This window comes from Echinops telfairi, unplaced genomic scaffold (assembly GCF_000313985.2).
Source record: "Echinops telfairi isolate 266 unplaced genomic scaffold, ASM31398v2 ScPeMD7_5868;HRSCAF=6743_0, whole genome shotgun sequence".
Lineage (NCBI taxonomy): Eukaryota > Metazoa > Chordata > Mammalia > Afrosoricida > Tenrecidae > Echinops > Echinops telfairi.
This window is the reverse complement of record NW_022109767.1, coordinates 18,697,752-18,710,867: the sequence shown is the minus strand read 5'-3', so window position 1 is coordinate 18,710,867 and position 13,116 is coordinate 18,697,752. Positions and strand designations below refer to the sequence as shown.

The window sequence follows — 13,116 nt, the reverse complement described above, 5'->3', positions numbered from 1 at the left end:
ATAACCTCATCTTGTTCCTGCAGAAACTTTGGTAGTTTGGAACCACAGAGATTTCGATTACCATTCCAAAGTTACCCGACAGCAGCACCAGAACTCCTTATTTTCAAAATGGTTGTAGCTGAAGAAAAGCAAAAGACAAGTAATCAGCATTGTTTAAATGACAGTGGGGCAATTTCTCTTTCTCAGCCTTTTAGACCTTTGTTGCCCTAAAATTCCAGCTGATTAGTGACCCATTTTTCACCTACTCTTTCTTGATAAGGGCTTTTTTCCCTACTTTAAACAGTTTCTAAATAAAATTCTGCATTTTCAGAAAAAAAAATAAGATGTTTTTCAAAATTTAAATATGTCCATCAATATTCTTTGCAAACATGAGAAGTCTTTAACCTTTTAAACTCTATCATATTTCTTTCTTTCTTTGAATATCTTAGTGAGTTTATGATAAAAGCTCATAATCATATTGTATCTCTTTTATCATTAAGATGCTCTCTCTCGGTGAAGAACTTTACTTCTAATGTAAAGTCAAACCTTTCAATGTTTAGATCAATTTCTAATCTAAAGAATTTTATTTCTAATGTCCATTTACTTTTTTTTTTTTTTTAACATTTTATTAGGGGCTCATACAACTGTTATCCCAATCCATACACACATCAATTGTGTAAAGCAAATTTGTACATCGTTTCTCAAAACATTTTCTCTCCATTTAAACCCCCGACATTAGGTCCTCATTTTTCCCCTCCCTCCCCGCTCCCCCCTCCTGCATAAGCCCTTGATAGTTTATAAATGGGTATTTTGTCATATCTTTATTGACTACTTGAGTTTATTTGAGATATTGTACTCACGTATTTGATTTGATATCTGTGCTTTAGTATCTGAATTAAAGATGATCATTCACTGCAGTTAATTGTTAGGGACTTTTGTTTAGCTAACACATTACCAGCTTCTGGTGATTTCAATTTGAGAAATGTTAGCAAGCCTATTTGTTAGACATCATAGAGTTATTGTATTTTAAAAAAATACTAGACATTTCACTGGTTGATGTGACTCAAGTGCCCTAATTATGTGCAGAGGCCAACCAAATCTTTCCAAATAATGGAATATATATGTGTATACACACACACGGAATATCGTGGTTGCACAATGATTAAAGCCCTTGATGGCTAACTGAAATGTTGCCAGTTTAAAGCTACCATCTGCTCAGCGAGAAGCTGTGACTGTAATTACAGGCTATGGGACGACACTATTAGGTCCCACAGATAACAGTAGACACGAAATCTACATTTATCTATCTGGACATTTTAAGAAAATCATTTGAGAATCATTAATCTTTGGGATATCTTCTATAAAAATGTATAGCCTTTAAAATTTTGTCATTTTATTATATCCCCAGGCAGGAATTTGTATCTTGATAAGCTTGAGAACAGTTTAATTCATTTTTCCTTGAGCAGGAAGTCCAATGGAACAGAATGACAGGCATCCATGCTCTGAAGCATCAATTTTTTTGTTCATTCAGAATTACATTTTGTTTCACATCTTTGTAGTTCCATTTTGTTTTAATTTTCTGTATCATGCACTTATCTGATATTTTTATTTTGGCACACACACACACACACAAAATGAAGTTTTGGGCCATTTTGAGAGTTTTTGAACTTCGTTAATGGAATTAAATGGAAGATTTCTTCCATGCTAAAAGCTAAAAAAAAAAAAAACCTTAATTGTTTTTTCATTTTATTTTTATACCTTGTGCTGAATTTGAATTCTGTTTTAATGTTCTCTGGTTCAAATCTACTTATGCATCGGTAAATAAAGTGGAATGGGTATTAGATGTGCTATTTGGAGAATTCTTAAAAATCTTATAATGCTTGAAACCATAAACTATTTGACTATTTTAATGATGAAAGAATTTCTGGACTCCAAAATTTTGTTCTCCGTTTTTTTGCCATCAAATTTAGCTAATCTGTACCCCTTACCCGTAATATCTAATAATTTCTGGTTTAATTAGCTAGCAGCTATATTGAAATGTATAAAAAGAAAATTCCCCTTACAACGCAATATTTGCATAAAACTGCTAAACTGATTTTCTATTAGGTCCTTTATTTCACTGTACAAATCCATTTCATACTTGTTATTAGATCCCTCTCTGGGCGCATTGTTGGCGGTGTGTGGTGGTTCTTTACCCTGATCATAATCTCATCCTACACGGCTAACTTAGCTGCCTTCCTGACCGTAGAGAGGATGGTGTCTCCCATCGAAAGTGCTGAAGACCTTTCTAAGCAAACAGAAATTGCTTATGGAACATTAGACTCTGGCTCCACAAAAGAGTTTTTTAGGGTAAGATATTTTCTACTTTGGTTATTAAGATTTGTTTACAATGTTTAATCTATTTAAATACTGTTCCCCTTGTCTCCTCAAAGGTGCTATGTGAAAAAACCCTGCTTCTGTTTCATTCTATAAATATTTTTATTGCTGTACCTTCCTGGTCCTATTCTGTCCCTGTCTCTGTCTTTATCCTCATTGCTATCTCCATCTAGTTCCTAAATCCTAACTCTCTAGGAATAAAAACCATACATATTGTAATGAATGCACAGTTTAAAAACATTTTATTGCCCTTTTTGAATAAAACTGAATAAAAGAATAGTAATTTCAGAGGATTTTTTTAATTAAAAGGGTGTTGATTTGGGTATTCTAATAAGTGTAACTGCTTGTAAGTTACATAGTTTACAGTTGAAAAGCTCATATTCAAAGCAGTGTGATATGTAAGCATACTATTTTCATTAGAAATCCTTAAGCTAACAAGTGTGGTGAGTTTGTAAGTAGCTCCTTAGACTTACACACAAGTCTAAGTACAGATGTTATTTATTATTACAGACTTGTTATTAATGCCAATTTACTGTCACGTATGACACATGCACATGCATGTAATACGTGTGAGCTTGATATACCATCATGTAATATGTGTGAGCTTGATATTCCATCATGTTCTAGCTTGTTCAAAACAGTAAAACCAAAACTCAGAGACATTGAATGGACTCCAATTTTGAATGCCCTATGTGTTAGGGCATGAATTAGGGTGTCTAAATCTTCACAGGAGCAGTTAGCTTCACTTTCCTCCCACGCAGGAGCTGGTGAGTTTGAACCATTGACCTGGTGTTGCCAGTCCGATCCTCACCAGGACTCTTATGCTCAAAGCAACATGTTTATTAAAATGAGTTATAATCTTTCCTGGGTTTTCAGTTGGTGTCTCTTTTGAGTTATTCTGATTATTTCCTACCCCAATGGTACTTTGCTCATTACTGTGTTTTTATTGTATTATTAGCACTTGAATAAAAGAGGTGTCTGAATGAGGCAGGAATCTGTCATCACATGGTTTTCTTGGTGCTAGATAGATTGACTAAAAGAACCCTATTTCCAGGTGCTTTCTTCTAGATGAAGATGAATCTGGTAAAAGTTGCTATCTTTCGCTTGGATAGGTAATAATGAACCACTGTTGCTGGGGACTTTGAAGTCAATATTTGACTCAAAGCAACTCAGTGTGACATCTATTATGTGGAAGAATTATGTGACAATCTACTTCTATGAAGATGCAACCATATGCGGCAAAGTAGACTTGATTGCAATATTTTTGTCCATGCATCAGGACAATACTTTTTTCTTTAATTTTAAAACTGAAGGCCAGTGAAAATTGGTGGTTTATGGAATTTATCGAATTGCTTCCATGTTTACATTTGTAATGCTAGAGCTTGGCGTGAGTGACAAGAAAGCAAGAGGGGTCCCTCCATGTCCTTATCTTAGACAAGTGAGATATATGAATACATGCGTTACATTGCTTACCAAAGAAATTCATGCCAAAGAAGTTCAGGCAGACACACTCGATTTCTCTTCTGACTCATAGTGACCCTACAGGGCAGGGTGGAACTGCCCCGTGTGGGTTCCTGAGACTGTCACTCTTTACAGGAGTGGAATGCCTCATCTTTCTCCCTCGGAGCAGTTGGTGATTCGGGATTAGCAGCCCAACATGGAAGCCACTCTGCCACCAGAGCTCCATAAGGATGATAATGAAGGAAAATATTATGTTTGCTTCTGTCTGAATAAATGGTTTCTAGGAATCGATGGCTTTTCAATTATACACATCGAGACTGATGTATTTATCACATAATGCTTGTTACGTTAGTATAGAGAGATTGAATAGTGTCTCTCTTCTTAAACCACTTCTCTTCATGAGTATTGTTTAAAATGTGATGAAGATAATAGGAGACATATAAAGTCAAGCAGTAATTTATTCTTATGAAAATTATTTTCTTAACTCCTCAGTGAACTGTAGTCTACTAATGTTATTCTGATTAAATTTCTAAGTTTGTGTGACAGGTGTTGCTAAGAAAGCTCTCCTTGCTTCTATACCTAACATTAATATTCCCCATGCATCTTGGATGACTCTCTCTCATCTACCTATGAGCCCTAGGCACATTTTGGAGCTTCCTCTGAGAACCTGAGCAGGCTGGCAGGTTATGGTGTTACTCAGCTGGTCAGCGAAGGGGATAGAAATGGGATGGACTAGAGTCAGAACGAAAGACACATGTTGTTCTCTTTGTCCTATGGCCATCTGTTTTACTCACTTTCAGACCCCAGACCACGAATTACTCCTGGAAGAAGAAGTTTTACCATTTCTTAAAGGCTAAGGTTGTTAGACTTGCCTTGTGTTTGAATGTGGTTTTATTTGAATTGATTGAATTCACTTATTGACCTTGAATGTTCTTTCACGAGTAGAAATTTAATTATTTTTCCCGCATTTTCTACTATCTTGTAGTATTTTATCAAACCATCCTTTTTTTTCCCCCTGAGAAGAACTTAACTTTTCATTTAGTCCTCAAAGAGGTGATATCACTGTATAAATTCTAAACGATAAAGACTCCTTAAAGGAAGAAACATAGCTTAATGTATTAAGTTATGACATTTAGCTTAGACATTTAATATAGAAACCAGAACATGGAACTCCTAGGTTTTGCCTCAATATCAGTTGTTTCCTAAAAAGTATACCTTGGAGATTGACAGCATTTTTATCAAATTATAAAATGAATCATACATCTAAGTTATAGGGATCAGTTTTGGTTGAGAGTGATGCCAATTCTTCAGCGTGAGTCTAAAATATTAAAAAATTTTCGGTATATCATTTAATAATAAAATGGGTTTTTAACAATATTACTTTTGAAAAACTAATGACCATGTGCTAGTTTTAGAATTCCAACTTAAACTGCAAATTTTAAATGTACTATGTTTCATAGTCATAATAATAATAATCAGCATAATGATCTACTTACTTTGATCTACTGGGTAGAGAAAAGCATGTAGGACACTCATGTAAAAACCAAGAGACGTAAGAGAAAACGTCTGCATCTCTCCCTCCTGGGACTTTCTGGTTTTAACTGCGACACACCCGAGGTCAGATGAATGACAGTCTGACTCGTCCTGGATCTGCTGATTGTTGCCAGTTATGGTGCCACTGTTACTCACCTCTCATGAAGAGAGAACTTGGCCTTCAATTATGAACCGCTTTTTTTTTTTAGAATTTTACATTTTTATACTGTGAAAGCTGCCACTTAACAGCAGGGGCTCGTTTTTTTCCGGGTCTTGCGACATCTCTGCCTTTGATAGAGCTCATTGTTACCACCCTTCTCTCACACTCTATTAAGACGTATCCCATAAGCACCCAGAAAGTGCTTGTTTTTTATTTTGGAGAACAGGGAAAGAAACTTAACATTTTTAAAAATGATTTTCATGTTTACTCAAATTAAATCCAGATATGTGCATATACTCATCAAACAGAGACGTTGGCTAAAAGTGGGGTTTTTTTTAATACAAAGAGGACCAGGAGAAGTAGAACTCAGAGAGGCTGCCTTCCTTTCCTGTGTCTCACAGTCCTCCACCTGGTCCTGCCACTTTTCTAGCGCTCAGTTTAAAGTGAAAACAGTTATGTTTTCCTTCTCTGAAGATTTCTGCCTTCAGCTTTCACAGACTGTATTGCAAAAATATCTAGCATCAACTGTTTATTTAATCAAATATATTTCTGATGAATTTATTGAGAAATTTTATTGATGAATTTATTTCTAAGTCTACTCAAAGAACTCTTCCTCTTCCTTGACTTCATCAAAGTCCTTCAAAGAATTTCTAACCCTTAAAACCTGTCTTTTACTTACAGTTTCAGACTTTTCTAGGAGTAGGTTTTTAGTATCATTACCATTATCATCTTTATATTGCTAGTTCACACTTTTTGGGGGGTTATATTGTCTATTTGTGTGACGATTTCATCATTGATGTCGATGTGAGACACACGCCTGATCCTATTTTCTGAAGTACTATTGTAAGACCTCATTATCATCTAGTTGATGCCACTTATTGTGACCTATAAGAAGGGTAGAACTTCACCTTGAGTTTCTGAGGCTGTAAGTCAGTACAGGAGTAGAAAGATCCATCTTTCTCCCACACAGTGACTGACCTTTGGTTTCAAAATTTAGACCTTGAGGATCACAGCCTAATTCATAACCACTATGCCACAAGGGTTCCTATGAAGCACTCCTGTACATATCATTTGTTCTTCCCTAAATCTGCATTTGCTACTGCTGGATAAGAACCATAGCACTTTAAAGCATTTTCTTTCCATTTATTTATTAATAATTATGATTTATCACTTAGTAAGTTAAATGGCATCAATAAAATTGATTCTCACTGAATCTCTGCTGCCATCTTGCATATGCCAAGGTTGACAATCACTTTTTAAAGCAATGGCTTCCTATAGTTTATACAGGAATCAAATGAACATTATTTATGAAAAGTCACTAAATCAAAACTAATCGGTCGATATTTAATCATTTCAAGAAATAGTATATGGGACTGGGGAATCAAGATGGCATCCAGGTCGAATCACCCTCCCGTCGTTCCTGCTGCCAGACCAGAAAATGAAAAAGTAAGGAGGCCAATACTGGGAGGATGAGTTCTAAAAATAGATTTAGTGTATTAGGCACAGGTGCAGACCTCCCCCTTTGATTTTCACCCACGAAGCAATTCAAGAACACACTGAAACACTAAATGTATTGTGTCTGCCTCTGGGTTCCACTAACCCCTCGCCAGGCCCAGAAGGATGGCGCCTGCCATCCCTTCCTGCACCCTAGTCCTGCAGTGAGCAGTAATTTCCCAAGACTGTTGTCTAAAAGTGGTCATCATCCCAGGCTTCCAGACAGCCTCTGAGAGCGAGCCACAAGACCTCACACCAGAGCTCCCCGCGAAGCTAGCTTCCCTGCGCTTCCAGTCTAAGGCTTTGAAACTCCCCTCCCCAGCCTGTAATAGAGTGACTACATTGGCCATTCCCTTCCTGCATCTCTAGTTCCACACCTGCCAGTGTTAATTATCTAATTAACAATAGATAATTAGACAATGATTTGCAGAAATTGAAAAGCCGCTGTGATATTTACCTGTGACAGAATGCAGTTCCACATAGCACAACCAGATAGAGCTGGGAGGTACACAGGAAGGCAGCCGGGGGTGAATTCAGATCCAGTCAGCCCCAAACCCTCTCTGATAAGCTGGTTCCCCTTCCCTGTGGGACAGCACTCACAGCGCCAATAAAAGGGCCTCTCACAAGCCCATCATCAAAAGGGGGCATTTTTTTTCTTTGTAAAAATGTTTTCAATTCCAGTCTGTGGTCCTTTGTGTAACTTTGAATGTAAGCCTGCAGAACTCTGTCCATTAGCATCCATTAACATAGCAAGGTAGTCAGAGCTAACCTCTAGAGCACAGCCTAGGATTTTAAACATAACAAAAAGGGAAAAGTCACAGGCCTAATACTCTTTGAAAGGGTGCAAATTGTGACCTGACAGCCCAGCCAAGACCCATGGCCAAGCTGCAGGCCTGCCCCAACTTGGCCCTGAGTCATACCTACAGTCAGTTGCCTCACCCCAGATTCTGAAGCAACCCCCACTGCCGCTGGCCTCCCTGCCTACATATCAATCCAACCCACCACTATAGAAAGCCACAGGCAGTCCTCAAAAACATTCTTACTAGTTACACAGAGAAAGAGCTCAGGGCCCTTTGGTCTCCCAGAAACATGACACCCAGTTCTTCCAAAACGACAAGCAAACAACAACATACCACCACACCCTGTACAAGGAAACAAGAAAAACAAAACAACAGCAGACCTAATGATGCTCATAGAAGAATCAGAAATGGATCTGCCACAAGAAGAAATCTTTAGAAGGCTGCTTGGAATAATACAGGGGATTGGGGAAGCAATGCACAATAAGGACACAATGATAGAGGAGATGCTGTCCATAATAGAGGAGATGAAGTCCATGCACCAAAGGGAAATACAAGAACTAATGGATGAGGTAACAGAAGGAAAACACAAGATTAAAGATTTCATGAACAGACCAGAAGAGGCAGAGAATCATTCCAGCAACCTTGAGGACAATCAGGGAGACTTCAACAAATGGGAAAGGTAGTCAAACAAGAAAATCAAAGATGCAGAAGAATACCTGAGATCAATGACCGATGGTATGACTAGGAACAATATTCAAATAATTGGTCTACCAGAACAAGAAACAAAGAAGTCAACATTTTGACCACTAAAGTGTTCTTCACTGAAGCCATGACATATTTACTTGTCTTGTACACATATTAAAGGGAGACTGAAAAAGAATCGATGTATTTGAATTGTGGCATTGGCAAAGAATATCGAATATGCCATGGACTGCCTGAAGGACAGGGGAATCTGTCATGGAAGAGGCACGGTGTAAATGCCCCTTCCAAGTGAAGAGAATAAGACTTTCACTTAGGAGCATGTTATTGGAAAGGACCAATTCTTGAAGAAGGCTATCATGCTTGGTAGAGTACAGTGAAAAAGAGGACAACCCTCAAATAAAGAGATCGACACAGTAGTTGCAACAATGGGCTCAAAGATGGGCACTAATTATGAGCATGTTACAGGAACTGTGGGCGGGGGCCCATGGTTTTATTCTGTTGCACATAGGGCAATTGAGTTACAACCAACTCGAAGACATAAACACAGCCAAAATTTAGATCCATTAAATCTATTAATAGATTCAATTTATTATTCTGACCCTCAAGAAGTAATACATAATAGAAAGTAATAAATAATACTTCGTAAGAAATAGCCTAGTTTACATAAAACTACATCTACCTCTGCCCATTACCCCCTACTTCTAAGAGACCTGTTTTACTGCATTGCAAACGAGGCCATGCTGTTTGACCAAATAACCTATCACCCTTAACCGACTCTGTCAAGATTCTGTTGGCTTCAGTTTCCCTACCTGGCAGTCATTGCTCTTGTGAGAACCTTCTTGTCATTGCAGTTGGGCCTTGCTGAATGAGTTCTGACACACAGTGGCCCTCATACACCAGGATGAAACCCTGCCCAGTCCTGTGGCATCCTCATGGTTGTTTGAGCCTTTTGTTGCAGCCATATACCAATTTACCTCCTTGAGTGTCTTCCTCTTTTTCAGCATTATATCCTTTTCCAGGGCCTGGTCCTCCTCAGAACATGTTCAAAATACATGAGAGAAAATATTGCCTTCAATTTCTAAAGAACATTCTGGATGTACTTCTATGAAGACAGATTTGTTTGTTATGTGTGAATTTACCATTTTTATATTTTTCTTCCGTAATGATGTGGACCAGAACAAACACTTCCGGCATTCTACGCCTTGTTCCATAGTTCAATTACATCCAGCAGTGTTGTACAATTGCTACCACAGTCAATGTCAAAACAGTTCTTTCTGCTTGAATTCCTTGATACCAGCTGCCCATCATCCCTTTCCTCCCAGACTCTCCCCGCCTCCAGGAATCCTTATTTAGTATGTATTTAGCCACATCTTACACGATCCAATATCTCCATCTATGTACAATTCTGTCGTTCGCTCCCCTCCAATGGGGTTATGCAGTCATCCCTGCTACCAGCTGCTCGCCCTTCCCCCACCCCCTCACTTCCCATTACTGTTTCTGAAGGGTTGGCTTTCATGTTGCTAAGGGTCTTAATTATACAAATGTACATGCGCAAGTCTAACATGAGGTTAAACAAATAAAAACCATAATAGTAAGGGGAGGTTAAACAAATAAAATTTGTTTAATGAGGTTAAACAAATAAAAGCCATAATAGTAGGGGGAGGAAATAGTACAGAACTAGGGGATATTTATGTACTTCATCAGTGATATACCTCACCCTCGATTTATCATCCCTCCTGTGTTACCCATCTGAGAGGGACTATCCAATTAACTTTCAGATGTGGGTTTGGGGTGTCCACTATATTCTGACCCTTTTACATCAATTTGGTTGCTTCTTTTTGAACTTCTGATACCTTTTTCCACTGACACTTCTTGATCACACCTGTGGGTTTTGTTGCTTCCCTGCTAGATGGCCGCTTATTTGACTACAAACTTTTAAGCCCCCAGACACTATATCTTTCAATAGCCAGTACCGTCAGTTTTCTTTAAAACTTGTGGCTGACTAAAACGTGGATGATTTTAATATGATTATTGGCGTAACTAAATACAATAAGAACAGTGATGTTCAACTCTTATAATCTCACTTAGTATTACATTATCTTCACATTTTACCTTGAAATCCCATTATGTCCTGTACTGATGTGGTCGAGTACCGAGGTTCTACTGTATTGACAAGCATTTCTGTAGCTAGAGAAAAAAAAATGTGATTCTTTGTATTTAAAGAAAACATAGTCTTTCACCTTTTCCCATACGATAAAATATTTTCTTAGCAAAACTGATTTGAAAAATATTTAGAGCTTGATCTAGAATTGTTCATCTTTAATTATAGTTGAAATACTAAACACTTTGTATTAGAGCCAGTTTATAAAGCATTCTTGTGTTTTTATTATATATATATTTATTCCTACTTTGAAACATGTTCTTAAATGATTTATTTACACATATTTTGGAATCTAGGTACTATGGTTTTTTTGTATTGCTATTATTATGTACCCTTGAGTCAGGTCTAACTTGTGGGAACACGATGTACAGCAGAGCTAAACAGGGTGCAGTGCTGTGCCTCACATTACTGAAATGTGTGAGCCAATGTTGCAGCCATTGTGTCAGTCCATCTTGTTGGGAGTGGTTTTCTTTTGCTGTCCTTCTACTTTATCAATCATAGCGGCCTTCTCCCGGGACTGGTCTCTCCTGACAACATGATAGCCTCTGTATCTTTGGTATATATGCTGTGAATGCCATATATCAACTTTTTTTAATAGTGCAGTAATTAAAGCTCCTGGAGGCGAAATAGGCCTAACTTGTTGGCATTTTCCACCCTGTTAAATAACCTGAAACGATTATGTTTCAATTAAGTTTAAAAGGTAAACACCGTTTATCTCAAATTCTCATGAATCTAAGGAAATAGCTTTTAAAGAAAAGGCCACTTATATTGACAGACAAAAAATAGTAGTCGAAGCGTTCATCCTCTCCTCAAGCTTTTTTTCTACCGGGCTTGGAGGAAGAGTTACCCGTTTGCTGTACAGCTCACATTTCTACCTGGCTTCTGACTGTGTCTCTTTCCAATGACCAAAGACCGCTCTAGATTTGAATAGACCTTAATGCCCCTTAATATCTTCAGAGTTTTACTCTTCACTGGCTGCTTTTTTCCTAAACCATGATCAATGCGCAGATTTCCTTTAATTTTGGAAAGATCCTTCTTATGGCATTGTTCTATCTGTCATTTCTCCTTTTCCTTTTCTTTAATTATACAGTTATAAATTTATTATGCAGGGCCTCTGTTTTCAGTTTAACAACTTTCTCCTCAACCCTTTTAAATCTGGTCTCCCTTCATAGCACCTAGGGAACACACAACATTCCTCTAGTTCTTTAATGCTCCCCTCCCCCCCACCGCCCACTATCATGACCCAGTTCTACCTTACAAATCCAGCTAGATCAGAGCATGTACGCTGCTACAGAGAAGAGCTCTCGACACACAGAATCCAGGACAGATAAACTCCTCAGAAACAGTAGTGGGAGTAGCGTTAACGTGAGGGTAGGGGGAAGGAGCGGAGAGAAGGGGCAGAAAGGGGGAACCAACTACAATGGACGGGGACAAACAATGGCCTTGTTGATGAAGGGAGATGGCAGACAACGTAAGAAATGAAAAATAATACGAGTTTCTCTCTTTTCATGATTTTCAGAACTATTCTATATTTAAGACCAAATTAAGAAAAGATTGTTATTGTTACATTTTTCACCCTGTCATTCCCTTAATGTATGGAATTCTACTGCTTTATCACACTCTTTCTTATGTATCTAAACCCTTCTTTGCTTCCTCCACTGAATTAAAAAAATGTTTTTATTAAGATCTTTTTATTGAGGGCTTTTACAGCTCTTATAACATTCTATACATCAATTGTATCAAACATATTTGTACATATGTTGCCTCATTTTTCAAACATTTACTTTCTATTGAGCCCTTGGTATCGGCTCCTCTTTTTTCCCTCCCCAGCCTCATGACCGCTTGATAAATTGTAAATTATTATTATTTTCATATCTCACACTGACTACTGTCTCCACACCCTCACAGTTTCTGTTGTTTGTCCCTCCAGGATGGTGGTGGTTATGTGTTGATCATTGTGATTGGTTCCCCCTTACTCCCCTCCTGCCCCTAACTTCCCCAACCCTCCTGGTATCGCTGCTCCCATTCTTGTTCCTGGATTCCATGTGTCCTGAACTCTTATCTCTTATCTGTATCTGTGCACATGCTCCAGTCTAGCCCACAGTGAAAGACAGTACTGGCATCATGATAGTGGGGGATGAGGAAGCCTCAAGGAACCAGAGGAATATTGTGTCTTTCATCACTGCTTTACTGGGCCCAGTTGACTCGTCTCTTCCCTGGGACCTCTCTGCGAGGGGATGTCCCATTGTCCACAGATGGGCTTTGGGTCTCTGCTCTGACCCTGCTCATTCTCAATACTATGTTTTTGGGGTTTTTTTGTTTGTGGTGCCCCGATCTCTGTTACCCGGTCCAGAGGACACCTCATGATCACACAGGCTGGTGTGCTTCTTCCACGTGGGCTTGTTGCTTCTCTGCTAGATGGCCACTTGTATAACTTCAAGCCTTTAAGA

The 13,116-nt window shown here is 38.3% G+C and overlaps 1 protein-coding gene across 8 annotated transcripts in view; it reads left to right on the top strand.

The window, feature by feature from the left end:
* GRIA2 (glutamate ionotropic receptor AMPA type subunit 2) overlaps nt 1–13,116 on the top strand; it is a 164,821-nt gene that overhangs the window by 124,028 nt on the left and 27,677 nt on the right. For all 8 annotated transcript variants that reach the window (XM_045295740.1, XM_045295741.1, XM_045295742.1 and 5 more), the window contains exon 12: nt 2,130–2,328. In XM_045295740.1, coding sequence (XP_045151675.1) covers nt 2,130–2,328 — 199 coding nt within the window. The remainder of the gene's footprint in view (nt 1–2,129; nt 2,329–13,116) is intronic.